This window comes from Oculina patagonica, chromosome 8 (assembly GCF_052425735.1).
Source record: "Oculina patagonica isolate OP01 chromosome 8, crgOcupat, whole genome shotgun sequence".
NCBI classification, from domain to species: domain Eukaryota; kingdom Metazoa; phylum Cnidaria; class Anthozoa; order Scleractinia; family Oculinidae; genus Oculina; species Oculina patagonica.
The window spans coordinates 30,138,915-30,161,339 of NC_135765.1; the positions used below are offsets into that span (position 1 = coordinate 30,138,915).

The 22,425-nt window shown below is 40.5% G+C and overlaps 1 protein-coding gene across 5 annotated transcripts; it reads right to left on the minus strand.

Annotated features, from left to right (window-relative positions):
* Window positions 1–556: 556 nt before the first annotated feature.
* On the minus strand, window positions 557–22,397 carry LOC144664460 (uncharacterized). 5 transcript variants are annotated; one of them, XM_078525583.1, is made up of 13 exons: window positions 22,159–22,397; window positions 21,965–22,078; window positions 21,559–21,660; window positions 18,519–18,606; window positions 15,904–15,963; window positions 13,607–14,330; window positions 12,423–12,608; window positions 11,294–11,356; window positions 10,274–10,375; window positions 8,553–9,092; window positions 7,208–7,309; window positions 4,849–4,965; window positions 557–4,199 (listed from the first exon to the last, which is right to left on the minus strand). In XM_078525583.1, the coding sequence occupies exons 6-13, from the start codon at window positions 14,301–14,303 to the stop codon at window positions 2,116–2,118; spliced, it is 3,891 nt and encodes a 1,296-aa protein (XP_078381709.1). In that variant the 5' UTR covers window positions 14,304–14,330; window positions 15,904–15,963; window positions 18,519–18,606; window positions 21,559–21,660; window positions 21,965–22,078; window positions 22,159–22,397; the 3' UTR covers window positions 557–2,115. The 5 variants fall into 5 exon arrangements, with proteins under 5 accessions (XP_078381709.1, XP_078381712.1, XP_078381708.1 ...); XM_078525586.1 differs by lacking the exons at window positions 21,965–22,078; window positions 22,159–22,397 and adding an exon at window positions 21,758–21,880 and having other exon boundaries at window positions 21,603–21,677; XM_078525582.1 differs by lacking the exons at window positions 21,965–22,078; window positions 22,159–22,397 and adding an exon at window positions 21,758–21,880 and having other exon boundaries at window positions 21,559–21,677.
* Window positions 22,398–22,425: the final 28 nt, after the last annotated feature.

A 22,425-nucleotide genomic window follows, 5' to 3' on the forward strand; every position in this document is an offset into this window, starting at 1 on the left:
AGTTTGAGCATACAATTCTTGTAATCGTGACATCTTTATTACTTCCACCGGCTTGTACTTGAACTTGCGTATCACTCATAACAATACATAACACAAGTCGACTCCTTTCTCTTTTCACTTCCCCTTTATTTAAATCAGGAATGGCGAAACATTAAAGCCTCGCTATCACAAAGTATGCAAGATGGGATTTTTTGTCGAGAAATACCACTCCTTCTTAGTAAAATAATAATAATAAAAAAAATAATAATAATAACAACAATAATAATAATAATAATAATAATAATAATAATAATAATGATAATAATAATGGTTTATTATTCATTGTAATTTCCTTCTGTTACTAAAAACTTTGAATAGAAGGCAATGAAGTGTATGTTACGCCACTCGCCAAAACTGGAACCTGTATTAATGGAAAACTTGTAGAAGAGAAGACCACAGGAGGAAATTACAATGAATCAAATGGGTAATAAAGAAAAGATGAAAATGTGACACAAAAATGGTACCCAATAGAAAAACATTTATTTACAGCTTATTTACATTAGTTATAAAACCTTGAAGTAAGTAAAACGTATCACAAATTGATAAAAATCTACAAGTTGTTTTCACTGAAAACAATAACAAATATTAATCGAAGCAATTTCTGTACAATAACTGGCCCTCTTCAGCATACAAATTATTCTTCAGAAAGATTAAGTTTCTGTTGTCACGAGTGTGGAACAAAGGAAAAAATCTGAATTGAACCCATGACTTCCCAGTCACTGGTGGGATGGTCTAACGTTTGAGCTACGGGAAGAACTCATCACGCGCTATGTCATTTTCTGTCATCTCCATGAATATCGTATTCTTTAAATAAGGAGAACGTTATCAGAAATAATAAAATAGCTGAGCCTCTCCCAGGTAATCGTTCTTCTATAAAAAGCTCCTCATTATTAGAGTTCTACATGACTGAAAGGTGTACGTGAGTAGAACGCATAGAACTATTCGCGCCATTTTTCGCGCGTAAAAAAAGTTTATAAAAATCCCCGTCTCTATGTCTTATAATCTAACAAAAATCATAGCCCGGCTTCGCTCTACGCCATCTCGGGAGCGCAATGACGTAGCTGTGAACTTTATGAGAATAGACAAACATAGATCCTAGTCCGTTTGTCAAGCGTGCTTGACTAGGTGGATAAAGACTAAATTTTGAGGTGTTTAAACGAAAAAAATGCTTTTCTTGGACTTCCTAGTGGTTAGAAAGAAAACAAGTAGCTCAATGTTTCTTATCTTAATTCCAAAATCACGGTGTTGGTTTTACACACAAAAAAAGAAAAGCTTAAAATAGACAGAAAAGGTTAACAAATGAATTTGGAAACTCCACATGGCAAATATTGTATTGCTTGACTCGCAAGAGAGGTAAACCGTCGTTTTCTCGTGAACGAGTACCAGGACCTATCATTGTTTTTCTATTTTTCTGAGTCTAGCAATAACCTTCTTTCTATAAAATGAATATAAACAAATTTCTATTGTAAAAAAGTAAATATAATCAACGGAAATGTGGCTAACCCAGTACTCGTGTTAATATAATTGTGACATCGAGATCCGTGTCGATTGAAACTGCGTGCCTTATTCACGAAACATTTATGAAATTGTTCCTTGTAGTAGATGTGGTACATCTATAGTTATATTTTGCGTTTTGCTTTCTGCCTATATTTTTTCTGCTCTCAAGAAATTAAACGTGAAGTGGATGGTTCAAATAATAATGTTTTCAAAAGCTGACTTTGTAAGAAACTATGGGGTATATTCAAGGTCTTCCTTCTCCTAAGCGAATACCGAGACTCCTCTTTTTTATTTCCAAAAAAAAATTCCCTTTAGATGAACAACCAATAGTCAAAGTTTAAACGAAAATCAATTTTCAGTTCTATTTCGATGGAATAACCGTGAATCAAAGTCCCCGTTGCTCTACTCAGAGTCCGAGTCCGAGTCCGAACGCGAGTCGGCATAGTCAGAGTAAGAGTCTAACTCAATGTCTTAGTCAAACTCAATGTGTGAGTCAAACTGAAAGCGAGATTGCTGTTCAAGGGAGAAAAGACGATTGTCATGTTCGGCATAGTCAGAGTAAGAGTCTAACTCAATGTCTTAGTCAAACTCAATGTGTGAGTCAAACTGAAAGCGAGATTGCTGTTCAAGGGAGAAAAGACGATTGTCATGTTCCAAGCGGCGGAGTTCACTAATTGCCGCTTCACCTATGTGGTTGACAGACAGATCCAAACTTGTCAGACTTGTATTCAATTTAAGTGCTTCAGCTAGACAAGTGGCACCATGGTCACCAATCAGATTGTCAGCCAAATCCAACCATGTCAGACTTGTATTCAATTTAAGTGCTTCAGCTAAACAAGTAGCACCATGGTCACCAATCCTGTTATCAGCCAACTCAAACCTTGTCTTGTTAGACAAATCCAGCCCCGTCAGAGCTGTATTCAATTTAAGTGCTTCTGCTAGACAAGTGGCACCATGGTCACCAATCCGATTGTCAGTCAAATCCAACCGAGTCAGATTTGTATTCGCTTTGAGAGCTTCCGCTAGATCAGCAGCGCCGTCGTCATAAATGTTATTATCAGACAAATCCAACCGTGTCAAAGTTATATTCCCTTTAAGAGCTTCTGCTAGGCTAGCAGCGCCCTGGTCACTTACGTTATTGAAAGATAAATCCAACGATGTCACAGTTGCATTAACTTTAAGTGCTTCAGCTAGAACAACAACGTCAGCCTCACTTAATGATACGCCGGCAGTAAGAGTTTGAAGTGTTAGAAATGACCCAAACGCACGTGCCAATTTTAAGTGAAAACTGTTTTGGTTTTTTTTACATTCGTTAATGCACTCCAACAAAACAAACCAATCATCGTCATCTTCATAGTTTACTTGTGTCGTTAAACTCTTGACAAGAGCTTCTGTTGTTTCTTCGCAACGTGCCGCTGTCATGCCACATGTGAATTTAAGCACCTCTTTCAGCTCATTTAAGTATCTTCTGTCAGAAGCTAGGCTGTCAGCACTGATTTCTTTGTCGAGAAGCTGACAACACAGATAAAATGCTGCAAAGAATTCTTGGAAACTTTTGTGTAGAAAGCTGTAACGTCGGCGCGGTCTTAGTTTGCTGCCTCCTGGCTGAACTGACAGAAATCCGAATCCAGGTAAGTCAGCTGAATGGCTTCCAAGCTCACTTTCCTCAAAGTCCAAGTTGCCTTCATGCAGACCCTTCAAAGCTATCCGGCCAAGGTGTTTCAACTGAGTTTTGAAAGCGTCAATGAGATCCTCGTTGTTTTCTGATAATCCTTTCTTCTGTATGTACCGTCTTAAGACACACAGTGCTATTTCCATGTACAGTTCAGCTCTACTTTCTGGAAAAACTCCCTGAAATTCTTCGCAAACGAGACAAAGAAGTGCAGTATTAAGAGGGTTTGCTGACATTTCTTTTAGGTTTTTATCATTTTCCAACTTGGACGAGAGCTTTTTGGCCAAATCCTCCATGGTTTTAAAGTACTTGGCAATAAACTTCCGTGCATCTTCTTCGGTAAATCCTTCGATCTCGAGCAGGGTGTCACAGTGTATTCGTACCTTCATTCCAGCTTCGTGCCGTGCTGTAGCGACCAACTGACATTTTGGAAGTACTCTGCCCTGAATGATTTCTGAAAACATTGGCAGTTTATTTGCTGGAACCTCGTCTAATCCATCAAGTATCAGCAGTACGTTAGACTGTTTGTGGCGTATGAAGTCAAAGAATCTTTCTCTAACGTCTTCTTTAACATTGCGAGGCAGAAGTTGGTCATCAATGGCCTCCCATAGGTCAGATTTCATATCACGACACCTCAGCAACAACACTGTTTCGAACCCTGGAAAGCAATCTTCTGCTTCTTGTTTTCCTGTAGCCCAGTCGTATACAAGCTTTTTGCAGTACGTTGTCTTTCCCATACCAGGTTTTCCTTCAATTAACACTGTTCTTGGTTGTGGACATTCTTCATGTGGTTCAAAGATCCCAGACATGTTAACAGTGTCGGTTGTCGCTGTTCCTCTCGTTTTCTTCCTGCTGACCACTTTGAGTCTGGTGAAAATATCATCTAGATGAAAGTGAAACTCTTCACACCATGGAAACGGAGCAAGCCATCCCTCGCGGACTTTGTAGAGTTGACGAATTACATCAATAATCTTGGTTGGATCAAAACAATCTAGAAGTAAATAGATAAAAGCCACTTCAATTCCTATCCAAAGTTATAAATTTAGACGGCCTGATAACCGGACATTTCTTAACATAAGACAACTGGACAAAAAAAAGAAAAAAGTAAATCAGGAATAACAGAAAGAACCTTTTTAATGTTAAAAATATTGTCTGCATCTCAAGCCCTTTTCTAGATGAACCTTTACCCTTAGGTGGCTCCAAAGGGTTTTACAGGGTGAAATCTGTAAGGTGCGGAAAAAATGCCGCCTTATCGATGCCTAGGCAAAATGGATGCAAGACAAAACTCGAGACAAAACTACAATCATTGACAAAAGTGTTGACACAGTAATGTAGGCCCTGTTTGATTGTTATTTGGTCTATTTTTTCCCTTTCGCCCACTTTTCCACCCCCCTACCCCTATCAATGTTGTAGTTTGTTTTTGGGAGACCTTTGGGGGGTATTTTAGCAGACAGTCATGAAATTTAAAATCTAGTGGAAAACTTGCCATAAAAACTGCCGAACGAAGTCAATGTGTCAACAACTTTTGTCTAAGATTGTAGTCAGTTTTTCAATATGCTAACACACGAACTATGATTTTCTCCAAATTTTTTAATGCAACATTTGGCTACATTCACCCAAAAAATAGCAGCAGATCATACCTTCAATCCGGGGTTGCTTTTTTACAGGAGGTAGTTGGTTCATTAAAGAGTCCAACTTTTCATTCATCTTTCCAATTTCATCCTTCATCTGCTCAAGTTTGTTGTCCCTGGTGTTTTCTGCGAATAAACGTGTACTCATTTAATGGCCTCTTTTAATTTACACCTTTATGTAACGAACAACAAAAGTCCTAAATTTTCTTTACATGCAATAATCCATTATGTTTATATTATACTTTGCGTCACAACATTTAGCATCCTTTCCTGGTCAGAATACATGTAACCATGTTTGTTCCCGGTGCTTCCCTTTCAATTCTGCATAAAAAAACACTTAATTTTGTAACAAGTTTTCCATATAAACATTGAAGGAGGAGTAAAGGTGTTGTTCAGCTAAAATGCAGGTTGTAAGTTATAGTTGTAGCTGACCACGAGAAGTCTCTACTTTTTTCAAGTTTTTCTTTGACGCGACAAGAAAGCATAATGCGGGAAGAATCGAGAAGCGCTGATTTGCATAATTGGTAATTTTCTTCTCGTGCTTTAGAAATGAGGAAAAGGATGAGGGGGTGGGTGTGGAGGAGAGGGGACTGCTCGTAGTCAAGACCTGACACATATAATAAGGGCTTGGAGACATATTAGGCCATGTTGCTTCGTGAAATCGGGAGGTACGTGAATTCAGGTGTAAAATTACAGAGAAGTACTATTCAAGGATAACAGTCCTATCTCGCTCGGAGGTGAAGATATTGAATCAGTAGAGGAGTTTTGTTATCTGGGCAGTGTCATCAGCATAGATGGTGGAACGGATAAGGATATTAGTGTTAGGATCGGCAAGGCCAATTATGCATTTAGGGCCTTACAACCAGTTTGGCTCTCAAGGCAGCTCTCTCTAAACACCAAACTCAGGACATTTTCCACCAATGTCAAGTCCGTTCTTCTATATGGTTGTGAGACCTGGCGTTCAACTAAGGCCCTTCACAATAAACTGCAAGTTTTTGTCAACAAATGTCTCAGATACATCTTGGGAGTCCGGTGGCCGAATGTAATTAGCAATGAAGAGCTGCTAAGAATGACCAACATGGAATCCACTGTACCATCAGTTAAGCGAAGGAAATGGCGCTGGATTGGAATGTAACAATGTGACAAGACAAGCCTTGCACTACCACCCACAGGGAATGAGGAAAGTTGGACGACCAAAGAACAATTGGTAGCGATCCGTGCTGCAGGAGTTGGAAGGTGTAGGCTGGGAAAGAGCTAAAGCATTAGTAAAGAACCGTGTACGCTGGAGGAAGCTGGTGGACGCCCTTTGCTCCCAAGGGGGTGAAAAGGAACAATGATGACTATCCAAGGATAACGAAAATTGGTTCGAGAAATCGGGAGTTTCGAAAAAAAGGAGTGTTTCTACTTCAATATATTAATATCAAGGTAAATAAAATGGTTTCGCGCTGATCTGAATCATTATAATTTTTATTTCACTTCTGTTCATAGATAGCCTTTGTCGTAGGTGCACTACTGAACTCGCTTAATTGGCGTAATTAAATTTATACCTTCCTCCTTCGTTTCTTCTCGTGATGTCATTTGAATATTCAACTTCTTACTGAGGCTTCGAGAAGTGGCTTATCATATCAGCCCGGAGCTTGTCCCCGTTTCTGTAACAGGGCCGTAACTAGCAAGAGGCAAGACGAGGCACTTGCTTCGTCTTAATTTTTACCCAAAATTAAAAACAAAACACGTTTGGTTGGGTAAACAATTATCCCCAGTTGAACAAGATTGATTTTTGCCAAAGAATACCTCATGAAAAATGTCTCTGAAAGAGATTCATAGCTTCTAGATTTCAAACTTTTCTGAAGGGCATGCCCCCAGAACCCACTAGCAAGATCTTGCCTCCTCTATGGCAGAGGTCTGGTTACGGCCCTGTCTGTAAACCGTTAAGCGGCTAGGAGTATTTCTACTCCCCCCTGGATATGATGCTAGTCCATGGCAGGGTTACCCTCCAGCAGAAAATTTGCTGGGACCCATTTATACACCTGGGCGGAGAGAGGCACTATGAGAGTAAAGAGTCTTGCCTAAGAACACAACGCAGTGCCCTGGCCAGGGCTCGAACCCGGGCCGTCCGATCTGGAGTCCGGCGCGCTATCCATTAGGCCATCGTGCCTTCATCCAGGCAATACATGGAAAAATATAATTCCTGCTGAAATGATACTTTCAATGCACCGTGATACTTTCAATGCAGATTTAATAAACTCAAAGCTGAGCATACAATAGACTACACGAAATCAGTACTTTTTCACCTTTGCAAAAATTGTTCTTTCGCTAAATCTGTTTTGTACTATGCCAAAACTATTTCCAATTTCCATTTAGAACTGACCTTTATCCTTGGTTTCTTCTCTTTGTCCCACCAAAGTGTCCAATTTCTCGCTCATGTTTCCTATCTCACTTTTCATCTGTTCAAGGTCGTTTCTGAGTTTGTCTGAGGGTAACAATTTTACATTAGCTTTTGTTCAAGTGCAATGGTAAATAAATGTACTGGTACGAGCTGTCTTAGCTGTCTTAGCTGTCATCACTATTCATAGTTATATCAAATTAGAAAAGCATTAAATTTCTCGTAGTTTGAGTAATAATTAATCACCACTAGTCCTTGTGTTGCCCTTAGGCCCTGTCCACATTAATCTGGATAAAATTGAAAACGGAGAAATTTGAAAACGCCGTATAAAATGTTTTCCGTTTACATTAATCTAATCTACTACGCTGATCACCAGCGTAGTAGTGTTGTTGTTGTAGTGTTGTGTTGCCGACTTGAGCTCCTTTGGCACAACATGCATGTGCCATTTCGTTTCGTTATGTGATGATTTTGTTACGGAAAAAGAATAAACTATGTGGTATATAGCAATAAATTTGGGTAACGTAGACCATGAAATCCATTGCTGTTTATATACTTTTTAACAGTTACCCGGAATTGTGCAGCTGTTCTCTGTGGCGTTATACTGTACTGACAAGGACTAAATCCCGGGGGGGTGGGGGGGGGGGGACTCGCATATGAAAGTGACGGAGATGCTCGTCGTCTCGCTTAGAGGTGTAAATTTCGGATTTTTGGTCTCGCTTAGGGTGTTCCGGGCAAAACGCCCAAAACGCCAATATTTTTAGCCATAATGGTCTCGTTTAGGGTTACACACGAAGAAAAATACAAATATAAATTGTATTCTTAGTTTTTTGGTATCTTTTAGTGGTCAAGAAAAGCTTGAGCCACACCCAGATTGGTCTCCTTTTGGAGTTCTTTTCAAAATTTCCGACGAGCATCCCCGTCCGTTTCATGTGGGAGTCCCCCCCGGGGACTAAAGAGTCCGAAACAGCTGTCTACAGTTATGCATTTTTGACTCTCGGATTGGTCTCTATCATTAATTTCTCTGCCGCATTAAGTTTTCTACGCAGTCCGATCAGCCTTGCAGTTTCACGTTTCATGTTTTTCATTTGTTGGCTGATAGGTCTTTCATCGATCCTGCGTACACTAGCAGCATTTTGTTCGCGGCCCAGTGCAGTTTATTGATTCATTCGGCATAAAAAAGTATTTTGCTGTTAAAGAACAGAATCTTCTGGGAAAGAAAATATCCTGGAGCTTTCCTAAAGACAGCAGCCTCAAAAATTGTCGAAAGGTTAAAGTGACAAAATTTAACGTCCTGGCTATGACGTTGTGTTAATTTAGCTCTTATACTCACCTTGACTCTGTAAGAAGAACTCTCGACAAGTTCTATACTCCTCCTCCAAAATGGTCGTCAAGAGTTTTACCTCTGTGATGCCAACCTCCTCTAAAACGTCCTTTGTCACAAGAAATCTTTGTGCCATTTCATTCAGGTAACCCGAACAATAATCTTCCCACAGTTCTTCAAGGATATTCAGAGAGGTACATTTCACTGTAATTATTAAACTTCCCAGTTGAGCATCTACAAACAGCACTTTGCGAACCTCTTTAAGATACTGTAGAAAACCATTTAACTCTTCCGGATTGTTTGGGTCAACTGTCTGGAAGTACTTGAATGCAATAGAACGCAGAACGCCTTCTGCAGATGGTATTTCTGCATTCTTAACGCTTCCCAAACCAGATGTGGACGCTGTCCCTGGCAGACATGACGTGCTAGGTTCTGCTGCCTTTGCCTGGACCTCGTGGGATGCCTGTGATGTTTTCGCCATCTCGGAAGAATCCCTCAGCGGACCAGGTTCTGCGATGGCCTCACAGTTTATATGAAGACGAAGAAAAGCTGTTGGGAAACAATTCATTGTTGTAAGTGTGGAACTAAAAAAGTCTTCAAACTGAAAAATGCTATTTCTGTTAATAGTGCTTCCAGGACCTAATGTACATTACATGTAATTTTGCCTTTGGACTTTCAGAGGTTTGGGTGTGTAAAGTATTGTATTTAGCTTTGGATCTTTGGGATCTTGCAAGCGACGATGGCCAAACCACGGCACATGAACACGCCTAAACTCCGGATGACATGGCGATGCGTGAGCCTCAGGATTTTTCCACAATGATAGAAGCCGATACATGCTACATACTTAAATTTTATTTACTCTCGGATTTAAAGTGTATCTAGACTTAGCTAATATCTTCATGATGAGACACAAGAACTTCTTAATGAGGAAGAACAGATACTTGTCTCTCAAGTGTATGACAACATGCATTCAGAAATAAAGCATTCTTTGCAAAGCAGTCCAGAAATGGATGATTGATGCTGGTCAGCGAATTTGTGAAAAAAGAAAGTCTACTAGATCAAGTGCAAAAACGAAGGGCGGCTCTAACGCTTCACGTGCATCAACCACTTCCTCAAGAGCTAAGTTCTCCAAGCCAAGGCAAAGCAAGCAGCGTTGGAAGCGAGGATTGCACAACTTGACCATGTTAAAGATGCCAGGAAAGAACCAGAAGGAGTGAGGCTATGCGAAGCGGAATTTGCAGCTGCTACTACTATCAGCAAAGTGCTCGAAAATGCGATTAAGAAAGATGAGCAGCAATATTTAGACTCTGGTGATCCTGACAATAAAGACACAGCATACTACTACTGGCCTGAACCAAAAAGAAAGGTTGCAGGGATTAAACCCTCGGTAAAAGCACCTCAGCATCCCAGATCAACTGATGTAAAGTCAAAGAATTTGACTGATTCAGCAGCAAAGCAGTGGGAAGATAGCAGACACCATTCGATGTTAGTGAAATGCAGTTTGATTGGCGCTTCAGTGAAACAAGCCCAAATCTGATTGGTGTGACATACACACGTCAAAACCACAAGTGTTCACGCGCTCGTAGTTCCTTGGAGTGACGTATTAATCACCCAAAGCAGCAAATTTCCCTTGGGAAACAAATCTGACGGATCTGACGGACCGATGGAAGGAGTGAAATTAAGGTCACTACGATACTCCTATTTACAACATAGTCGTTATAAAAACTGACCTTCAACTTGGCTTGGTTCTTTTGCTTCCAACAAATTGTCCATCTTTTCGCTCACACTTTTCACTTGATTTTCCACCTGCTCAAGTTTGTCTTTCATGTTTCCTGAGGATTAAAACCATTTTTCAAGATTTAATTTCTAGAAGGGTTATCATAGGTCCGGTCATAGGTACAGTACTCAGGACCTGATAACTCGAACTCTGGGTTCGAGTTATCGGGGTCGATTGAATATTCAATTTGCCATGCTAATAACTGATAGTTTACTGATTTTTGATTTTCAGCCCTTCAGTATAGAGTACAGTACAAATTTTAAAACTTCTCTCGTCAGAAACTGTAACACGATTATGCATTCTTGTGATAAGATCGGAAAATGACTGTCAAATACGTTATCAAGATTTAGGATGCTTTCATTTTCCATTTTTTTTTTCCATTTTTCAGACCAACTATTGTAAGATGGAACCACATTTTCCGATTAAACCAGGCCCACAGAGCGGATGGGTCCTTTTCATTTTGCATTTCTTCCACCTGTAAGAATCTACTGAACTGAAGCAGGGCAACAAACTGGTGTGTCCAAATCGAACGGTAACTTTTGGGCCGACCGGTCCAACTGGTCTGAGATCCGGAAATTTGCCGCCTGGGCTGGACGGTTCCATTTATTTTCCAACCGAACTTTTCGGAAATTTGGCTAATGGAAAGCAACCTTCATTCCTAAAAGGGGAACCAAGAAAAGTTCGCGCCACTTCTACTGTCCACTATTATAAAGAACGAAATGAATGCCCTTGTTCAGTAGAGACGAAGTAAGTTTGAAGGGGAACTGTCGCCTCTCTAAATATTAAGATTTTGATAAAACTAATAGCAAAAAGAAAAATAATGAACTGCAAGGTTTGGACCGCATTTGGCAAAAAGGTATCCTGACTATTTTTTTGTTATGTCTCTCTTTTACTTTGCCAGACATTCATATTTGACAAAAATTAAGCATTTGAATCTTTGAAGTCTGTTGGCTTAGGTAGCTTTTATACATACCTTCCACCTCTCCAATTTTATCCTGGATGTTGCCTTTTTCGTCCTTCCATTGTTTAGGGAGCTCTTTGAGAAAAACAGAGAGAGAAGGTAATGAGGCAACATGCCTTTCACTTGAATTCAATCAATCAATGCACATTTCCCTGTTCTGTTGTAAATCAGAAGCGTCAGAACAGTACACGAACTGACGCGCTTATGAGAAGTTAAAAATGTAGTATTCGTTTGTGGCCGGGACTATGAATAAGTGTCCTCTTATAGGAGGTGTCCACCGATGTCAATCCATAGACAATTTTGTCCGTAAAATGCCACGCACAGAAGAAAGTGATTTTGCTGTGAGCGAAGAACTTCTGGCGACGGAAAATGCTTCTTAGCAAATCCCAGTTTTGACACTGAAATAAAGATACCTATCTTTTTCCTGTCTTCCTTTTAGTGCCGTCATTGTTAGCTAAATAAATTGTAAATTACGTTTACAAGGTTCTGTTTCTAAAAATACGTTTTGAATTTAAAAATGTACCAGTATTATTGTCGTTGCTATCTTCACTTTTACCTGCCTTGTTTCCTAGCGAACTGTCTTCAAAACGCACGGAATGCTGTCTCAGATAAAATAATTTTTCAAAATTTCCCGGGGGAGGATACCCCCTACCCCCCTACGTTCTCGCGCCTGCGGCGCTCATGCGCACCGCCACCCCCATACAAAATCCTGGTTATGGGCCTGTTAAACGAAGGTTTCATTGTAGTTTGAATCTCCTTTTACAACTGCCAATCATACCGGCCGACAAAATTGCTTGGTTTTTGACTCTCTATAGCTCTGCACAGACCTTTGCCTTGTGGATAATTTCCTACCCAGTCCTCTCACCAAGTCATAGAACCGTTACCGCTTTAAAAATTACTTGTATTATTTTTAATGATTCCTGTAGCTTAGTTGACGAATACTGTCACATTTCTTATCACCTTGATCTTACAAATGTTTATTACTTTTAGTAGTTGGTCACAGTGGAAAAGAATTAGATGTTAAAAGGCTTTTCTAAGCATCTGCTTTGAAAACTGGACCAGCAACTGTTCAGAAGTAGCACAAAAAGTAAATCTCAAAGATCCCTTTCTTGAGAATTTTCTCTCATATAATTATGATCACCTTGGTAGTGGGGCCACTCTCTGAAAACATTGGCATCACTCAAAAAATTGAAAACAACAGACGCTGCCATCACACTTGCAAAAGTTTCCCAGGGTGCAGTTGCTGATTCATTGGCGTCTGCAAAATCTGCAATACCTTTAGCGATAAGCCATTCAATGCCAACGTCAAATGCAGCAGCAAACAGACCTGCAATAGAAAGAAATATTCTGGATGAGGATGCACTTATTGACGAGAGATTTTCACGCCCTTCCAGCTTCCTAAGAAAGTCCTCTGGATCCCTGGTGTTGGAACTTTCAGTATCCAGTCAATTACCAAGAAGAAGATGAGAGGACATTGTAGGCATCCCTGTTGGGCCCAGTGGTGATGGTGAAGGGGATTTTTTTTTTTTGGGGGGGGGGGGGGAACTCGAGTAAACTTCTTGCCTTACTTTCAAAACGAAATGAAAAGAGGGAGCTAGGTCTCGAGGTATCCTCTCTTGTTTTGTTCCTAAGCAGATATAGAATGTCAGCATCTGCAGACAGGCATTGCCTGATGCAAACACTTGAGTGAGCTTGGGGAAACTCGAAAACCATCTCAAACTCTGCCTTAGGGCCTCTTCATATGAATCCAGCTGACCGGGCTGGACGGTCACCGCGATCTTGCTTCACTCCTATTTCCTTTGTAAAAATTTTCATGTGTTTATATGAGAAGGCGTGTCAGTCCGGTTACCGAGATCTCAGTTTCTTTAACCGAGATCTTAGCAACCAGGGTGTCCATTTTCTCATATGAACACTCCAGCCCGGGTAACGTGGATGAAACTTTTTTTTTTGACAAAATAGCTTCGCTTTAAGAACAGAGCGGTCAAAATGGCATACTTTTGCCTTGTATGTATTTCCACTTCAGAAGTACGCGAATTAGTTTTTTTAGTGACGAAGCTACGAAAGTTGCCAATAATACAACTATATGTGGCGCCATTATGGTTAAAATTGTTTTGAATTTCATCGCGGTTCACCAGGCTGAAATTCCCCATACGAACTGACAACAAAATTCTTCCGAGCCAGTCTGGTTACGGGCACATATGAACAGGCACTTAGACCACATGTACAAGTATATATAAACATATGTACACGTTTTCTTTTCTTTTCTTAAGTAGCAGTCGTCAGTTCCCTAAATTTATTAAGAAATAAAACATGAACCAATGTTACCTTCTCCCTCCATTTCAATTGCCATCGCTTGGGGGTGCGAATGAACCAGCTCTTTTCGTCGCCAATCGGCATTAACCTTCTCTGGGCCACTCAAAAACTCGCCATGGCTGTGTACGTCTACTTCTCGTTCTTCAGGAATTTTCAAAGGTGCGTTCCAACCGTCAGCCACATGTCTGATTAGATGAAGAAAACGTCGGCTCACAAGGCTCCTTGTGCCAGTAGATTGTTCTTGAACATCCATGACAATCTTGGAGGCATATGTTGTTAACTTTGCAGAAACTACCACATCTCCCAGTTTGGATTTCTCCTGATTTAGACCACTACAACATCCCACAGAAATGGCTCCCTTGGGTCCCAGTACAGTGGCAGCATTTTTCAAGGTAATCAAAGAACTGCCAGGACCAGTGGAACCTTCATTGCATCTCAACAATGCAACTTTCACATCTGCATCTTGGTCGTCAACCGCATTACCAAAGTAAACGTAACCGAGACCATCAAAATACCATTTAAATGAGTTTCGTAAGTGTGCATAGCAACTTAAGAACTCACAGTCTTTAACAGTCACCAACAGAATGTCTATAGGCAGACTTGGGCATTTTTTAGTTGTTGGAAGGTCGCGCAGCTTAGGAAGATTAATATCGAGCTCAGGTGGGTCGCCATTACCATCCTTTGAACTCTTCCTTTCAGCCCCAGACATTGAGATTAACGGTGTTCAGGAATGTTACTGTAATCAAAGTAATATTAGGAGCAGAGTATCAGCTGTCCATAATGTTCGCTTAATAAAATATATACTATTTACAAGGCCCCGGTTTCTTAAAGACGCTGCAATTGAACTTGTTGGTGTAACTAAAGGCCCAAGCCACATCCATCTACTTGTATTTACAAGTTGATGGATGCGGCATGGGCTACCCACTATCTCCAGTCCTTGCTAACATTTTCATGGCCAAACTAGAAGTCCGACCTTTCAACCCACCATTCTTCCCACCATTCTATGATCGATATGTTGATGATTGTTTCTCTAAGAAGAAAAAGGGCGAGCCTGATGCTCTACTTGAACGCCTAAATCGCTACCACCCTAACATTGTTTTCACTGTCGAAGAAAACCCCGACCACTTTCTTGATACTGCCTTTAGTTACACCAAGTTCAATTGCAGCGTCTTTAAGAAACCGGGGAAATTACCAACACATTGGAAATCTGAGGTCCCTACCAAGTGGAAAAGGAAATGCATCACTGGCGCACTCCATAGAGCCAAATGCATCTCTACCGATTTCTTTTTACCCGAAACGTTTCATCTCGCATACAATCAACAATTTTCTAACCGACTCATCACAAGACGACAAGGTCATTCCGGATTTTCTCTTCGAAGAACGTAAGAAAGTTTTCATCAAGCTCCCGTTTTGCGGAAAAAAACGAACAACTCAGTAAAACGTTTATTGCAAAACTCAACACGTTCACTAATTTCAACTTCATCTTTATAATCCTGTGGCAAACAAGGCACATCAAAAGCCTCTTTAACAACAAAGACAAAAACACTCAAAGATCCAAAGTTGTTTACAAAGGAGATTGTTCTTGTGGCGTTGATTACATTGGCGAGGCTGTGAGAAACTTAGAAGTGCGAATTGCGGAACATTTAAATCCTGCTCACACCTCTGAACCTGCAAAACACCTGCGGGAAAACCCATCACATTCTTTCACCTGGCGTGTTCTCTCCTCAGCACAGACATTCCACAAGCGTAGGATCGGTGAGGGGCTAATGATCCAACAATTCCGCCCCAGCTTGAACAAACAAGTTATTTCTTATGTGTCAAAACTTTTCCCAACGGGAATTACATAAGATATATATGCATGCGTGCGGACGGTCTTTTTAACCCTGATGATGGCAAACAGCCGAAAACGTTTGGTTTTAACATTTTAATTTTACAACTTTGAACTTTTTTAGCCTTGTAAATAGTATATAGAGTATCAGCTGTTTTTTACATTTTATTCAACAGCAATGAAAAAGTCGCCAAGCAAAAGGTTTAAACGGAAGTACAGTGGCTTTCATCTGCATGTGCATCATACGTACATCTTGTTACATTATATTTGAACTCTTAGCATTTATGTCAAACGACACTTGGAATTTAATGCTGGCACCCCAACCTGCCTGGGGGGAGGGAGGGTGGTGGGGGGGGGGGGGTGTAAATTCTGGCAATGATAGACAGATGGAACTCAACAGTAACCTAAAGTCATGGAGCCCTGTCAGATCAGGTTATGATACGATGTTTGTTAGATCAGGTTATAAATTATTGCTTACTACCTTTCTTGACCAAGACTTTGCTTGAGATGACTGAGATCCAGCATAGCATTTTGTATCAGTCTGAAATGAAATACCAAGTCAATTCACAATTTGCATAATCAGCACAATTTAACATTTGTAACCATCTCTCATCACTCCTGCATGTCCTGAATTCTTTCTCTGCTCGAGACATCCAAGATTCCACCCAAAAAAATTCATACTGTTCATAAAGCTTAACAAAGATTTGTGTTGTGTATCTGAACTGATTGATGACTAAACTTGCCTACAAGTCGAGCACACAGAGCGTGAAGCACCGGTATCTACTACCACCAAACCGGAAACGAGAAGCGAACAACTTTTAGAAAGTCTAATTGATGACAAAAATTATTTCATCCAAGTACCCATCAGGAAGCTTGCATCTCTATAGAGCTAACTAACCAGGTGCCTCAGGGACGAGCCCAGTTCATAATTCACCCAGGGTTTTAAAGCTTATTTCATTTTTAGCGCAGAATGCAATTTTGTGATGATTTATTAGGGCTGTAAGTTGCCTGGTGGTTGCCATTCATTGGGGTGTCATGGACCTTCTGCGCTTACTCACGACTTCCACAGAACTTTCAGGCTTATCTTCCTCACACTCTTTCATTTTAAAGAATTATTTGATGAGGTTTTTGTGATGTCAGGAATAATCAAGGTCAAGGCAAGTGTTAGCAGCCAAAGGCAAAGTCTGAGGCTGATAACACTTGCCGGAAACAGTTTCTTCGCACAGTTCCTTATGGTTTCCAAATCTTTATCGTCCAGTAATTTTTTAATTTCTTGCTCAGTCGAAGAAGCGAATCGACGAGCAATATTTTTACTTCGCTGTGTGCAAGATGCCACTCATCACCAGTGACCTTGACATTGCTCTTGGAAATCATCCATTGCGCACGCAACCTACAGATTATTCACTAATCTGCTGGCAGATTAGAATAATCTGTAGGTTGCGCTGATTCCCAGAATTAACTGTTGGCTCTTAGCCAATGAGAGGACAGATAGGCAGTAATTTGTTTTCCCAGTGGCTGGTTTACATTGCCAAAACAGGCTCTACTGTTAACCTCCAGGTCACCAATAAATGGTCTTTCCGACTGGTTTGCACAAAGCAGACAGATAATCAAAAGTAGCGTTAACTCATACAATTAACAAAATCGACAGTATACTTTGATTCTAACATTATGTACATAATTTTGAACACGACAGAATGTTGGAATAAATATTAACGCTATAAAAACATGACGTTTCGGCGACGACATGTCACCATTATCAAATGCAAATTTTACAAGGTACAGAACCAACAAAGTGTAGTATGTGAATATAAATGTAATTCGTGCGATGCGAATTATATTGGCTACACGAGCCGCCACCTCCACCTGCGCATCGAGGAGCACAGATACTCCGTAATTGGTAAACACCTTCAAGAACAACACAATCAAAAGCCGATCGACCTTCACAGCCAATTTGCCATCCTAAAGAAATGCCGCGGAAAGTTTGAGTGCCTAATTTACGAGATGCTCCTAATTAGGAAAAAGAAACCATCCCTGAACACTCAAAAGGACTCCATTCCAGCGAAACTGTTTACTTAGTTAGGGCCGAATCGCACTAGCGGACAAATTTTGTAACAATTGGTAGATTTCATCATTAACGCGTCACTTGTTACAGAAAACAAGTGCGATTGCGTTTTTTGAGACCTAGAACTTGTCCAACATTTCAGGAAAACAAAGAAGCAGTTGTCTTATGATTGGTCCGCGTTGCACGCGCGATACATTTTGTCAAACATTCGCAAAAACAAGTGCGATCGACTTGTTGGACAAGGGCAAATTTTGTCAAAACGGACAAATCATCAAAGGGGCCGATGTCCTGCCTCAAGGCAGGACAAATCATGACATGTCGCATTCCCATGCCCCTTGTAATGCTAGATAACAATACGTTGTTGATTGGCTATTGTGTTTGGCCCAAATTGCACCGAAAAACAACACGCACTCAAAAATTGTTGGGATAGTATGCACAGTGATGTGGCTCCCACTATCATAATTCAGCCGCAAAATCTTTCCGCGATAGGCAAAGCATATCTATAAGTGAAGTGTTTCGGGTTAATGTAAGAATGAGAAAAGAAAAAGTTATCTTGAGACGACTCATTATTATACTGCATGAGAACACGCATACTTTAAATGGGAATTGTTTTGAATTTTTTACCGCGTGGTAATGCATATTTGATGTTTGCCCAAGACGGCCGTGCTGAGAAATGTACAGGGATGCCAGAGGCACGTGCAAAGCTATTGTACCAATAATTTCACCTTTTGTTCTCTTCAAGATGTCTCTGACTTGTCGCGACAATTTTGTTTTTGTCAGAAATGTCATGACATTTTAAACTTGTCCGCTAGTGCGATTCGGCCCTTATGCACATTTTTCTGTTTTCCACGCCTCATTTATTGTAATTTAGTTTCACACTTTCTTTTCTATAAATATCGTTCTGCACCTTGTAAAATTTGCATTTGATAATGGTGACATGTCGTCGCCGAAACGTCATGTTTTTATAGCGTTAATATTTATTCTGAAATGTATTTCAAAATCTTCCGTTGACAGAATGTTGCAGAACTTTATACCTGAGAAGATGGAAATTTCTTTAACAATTTCTTGAAGTCCTAGTTAGCTGTTCCTCAATTGCTGACATCATGAACAGTAAAAAAAGACCTGCCAGGAGATTAAGTACTACATTGAGAAATATTGAAAAGCATGTCAACTCCAAAGTAATTTTTAACTGAATAAATTTCCAGTGAATCATTGATACCATTTGAAGGGTGGGTGCCCCTAAGAAGTTTTGGCACGGGGGTGTGTGTTGTGAAGTGATTTAGTTACCAGTCTTCTATTAAGGCCCCGTTTACACGGGTCCGGACAAATTTTTGCACGGACAAAACTTGCACGGTTCCATCTTGCGTTTACACGGGACCGGTGGAACTGGACGAATTTTTGAACGGCTAAGGCCCCGTTTACACGGGTGCGGACAAAGTTTTGCACGGACAAATTTTGTTCCTGGACCGCCTGTTTACATGGATCCGTGCAAATTCTGTTACAGATTGCAGTGGTGTTTACACGGATCCGTGCAAATTTTAGACCAGTCGCGGCATTTAAATGGCTTTTTTACGTCTCTGTTGTGATTGGTTATCGCTAATGTTTTAAGCCAATCATGTTGCAGCTGATGCAGTACGCGGCAAATCAAACATGGCGGCAGACAAAAACTTTGGCTTTGGCTTTCTGGCCCGTGACTTTTTCCTCGGTTGGTTGTTTCGTAAGCTGTACATGCTCACCAAGAAAATCAAACGTGTTAGTTGCCTCGATCGATGAAGAATTGAAGATCGGAAACAATAGCCATTTGCAGCAACGCGTACTGCAAAAGCCCAGCTAATCTTAATCCAGCCAAAATAGCGATGCATGCTGCTGCCGCTCGTCTCCCCATATCTGCAATCTGCTTTTTTGTTTCTTATGTCTTAAATTTAACAAAATGGAACAAAATGTTTCATTTTCGATAAGCAACATGGCAAAACATAACTAGATTCCAGGCCTTTACCGCGCTATCTGAGCAAAAAGTTGCACGGTTCGGCTGTTTACACGAGTCCGTACGAAATATGGAACCGTGCCGTTCAAAAAAGCAGACCTGCTTTTTTCAGGTCCCAAACTTGCACACTTAGCCGTTCAAAAATTCGTCCAGTTCCGCCGGTCCCGTGTAAACGCAAGGTGGAACCGTGCAAGTTTTTGTCCGTGCAAAAATTTATCCGTACCCGTGTAAACGGGGCCTAAGTGTGCAAGTTTGAGACCTGAAAAAAGCAGGTAAACTTTTTGACCGGCACGGTTCCATATTTCGTACGGACTCGTGTAAACACCCGAACCGTGCAACTTTTTGCTCAGATAGCCCGGCAAGGCCTGGAATCTAGTTATGTTTTGCCTGGTTGCTTATCGAAAATGAAACATTTTGTTCCATTTTGTTAAATTTACAGCAAGGCGCCCAAAAGTGTGACCACTTTTAATTTATTCACATTCTTTCGTGCAGATTTAATCCAATCAAAAGCCGTGGATAGCTTGCAGTTGACTTCTGATTGGATTAAATCTGCACGAAAGAATGTGAATACATTAAAAGTGGTCACACTTTTGGGCGCCTTGCTGTAAGACAAAAGAAACAAAAACGCAGATTGCACCCCCTCTCGGGAAACGGATGTACACTACCATCTTCGCGTGGCGTGTATTCAGAAACAAGAGCCTTCGTTTATTCCGCGCTCTCTTTTAATCCCTGGAGGTCTGCCCCTCACGGAATGCCAAAAACCTACCTCGAGCAAGAGTTTGGTTTCGATGCCAGTGAGATTTGTTTATGGACAGCTAAGCGACCCGTTTCCGCTCTGAGCCCCTTTCTTCTGGCACTGCCGATCTAGCTCGCGTTTCTTATTTATATTGTTGAGTTTCTCATCTGTGCTCACCACGTTTGAAATGTTTTTTTTTTCTTGAAACGTTCCTTTACCTAAGTTTCCACACCACTTTCAGTGACGATGTTATTCGTTATTTACTCCCCACACGATTACCTCCAGTTGGCCGTCTCTGTTTTTGTATTGCTCTGTTTTCACAAAGCTTTGTGTTTCTAAGATATGGCGTTTGACAATATGTAAAAATTTACAAGAACATGTTAGTTGTGTTTATGAAAGCGGTATTAAACAATTATGCCAGGCCTTTGAGCATTTTTTACATCTTATTGCAAACTTGCTACTGTTTTAACTGTGTATTAAATAAAAATCTTTTCTAACGACACCAAACATCGAAAACAAATTTCTAAGCTCCAATAATATACCCACTGAATCGCTCAAAGGACGAATTTTCCCTGTGAACTTTCAAATTCATTTTCTCAAGCTCTGATAAAAAATATCTTTGGTGTTATTTACGGATTACTTTGGTACTCGATTAATATTAATATTAACGTTAGTTAATATAAGTCGATGGTAAGCATGGTGATAACAACGCCTTGCTGGAGGTGTGTTCTAGGCTTTCTAGGAGTATGTTAAGATTCTAGAAGGTTTTCCGAGTTTTCTGGAAGGTGTTCCGGGTTTTCTAGAAGGTGTTCCAGGGTGTTCCTGGTTTTTCACAATGTTCCGGGTGTTCCAGGGTCCGGTATTCCGTGTTTCCGTGTTCCGGTGTTCCTGTAATTACTACATGCCGTTGTCATCTATCCACCTAGTGTCGATTTTAATGATCAAACTGTTTCCTGATAATCGTTGGTGCTTGTTTTTTGATGCTTGTCTCCAAAGGATCACTGACTAGTTTTGTTCAGTGGTTGTCAATGTTTTACCGACATGAACAGCAAGTTTCGAAACAGGATAAATTTCACATTTCACTTTCGCTTTCGGTTAACATATACTCGTGTGATTACGTTTCTCGATGTCTATTCGGGACTTAACTGCTCGTAATGAATGACTGCAAGGTCATGATACATATTAACCGAAGAAAAATCTACTGACAATGAAACAATCTAGGAAATAATTTAACTTCTCCTGCTTCCTTTGCTTAGCAATGCCGATCAGATTGCGTTCGTCGCACAAATATGCTTAACTTTGCTTAACTTGCTTACGTACGTTTCATAAATTTTAATAAACGCATCCCGCTTACCTTGAAGGTAAAAGTCTCTGATGGAAGTCCTTAACTATACTCACTTTGATGTTTGCAATCGATTCGCATCCATTGACAACGTAAAAATGTGGTCCATGAGTGCTGCATGAAACGAACATCTACAATCAACAACGTTAATTACTGTGAATTCCGTCTTGTCACCCGAATTGAATAATCACAGTAAATGTTCTCATTTTACCTGTGACCTCGATAAATGCTTTTATGTAGGTAAAATCGATTCATAAATCTTCTAGATCAGTTCATGTTCGCCGATGCACTGGAAAGACGCTCTCGGTGCAAACTATAAAGGGTGTTGTTTTCACAGTGGTCACGAGATCAGAAGCACTCATGCGGAATGTGTGACGTAACAGAATGAAATTTAAATAAACGCAACCCGCTTTAATACCTTGAAGGTAAAAGTCTCTGATGGAACCCAACTGCACTCACTCTGATGTTTGCAAACGATTCGCGGCTATCATCAACGTACAAATGCGGTCCTGAAGCTTCGTGAAACGAACATCTACAATCAACAACGTCGATTACTGTGAATTCCGTCTGGTCACGCGAATTGAATAATCGCAGTAAATGTTCTTGCTTTACCTGTGATCTCATTAAATGCTTCTATGTAGGTAAAGTCGATTCATGAATCTTCTGCAGCATAAGTTCATGTTCGCCCATGCACTGGAAAGCAGACTATAAAGGGTGTTGTCTGAACAAGAGATCAGTTTCCGCAAATCGGCTTGGTCACGAGATCAGCACTCAAACTACTCAAGCGTGCCTGACGTAACACACTGAAATGTCACGCCAACACTAAAATACCGTAATGTTCCTGTTGTCACACATATCGGTGAATTTTGCGTGACAGCC

Bases quoted from the DNA above. Each gene is read 5' to 3' on its own strand.
- LOC144664460 (XM_078525583.1), bottom strand. From the start codon at position 14,303: ATGTCTGGGGCTGAAAGGAAGAGTTCAAAGGATGGTAATGGCGACCCA. The intron at 12,609-13,606 runs GTAACATTGGTT...TTTCTATTGCAG, and splicing joins AATTGAAATGGAGGGAGAAG to GTCTGTTTGCTGCTGCATTT. The intron at 4,966-7,207 runs GTCAGTTCTAAA...GTTTATTCGCAG, and splicing joins AGAAGAAACCAAGGATAAAG to AAAACACCAGGGACAACAAA.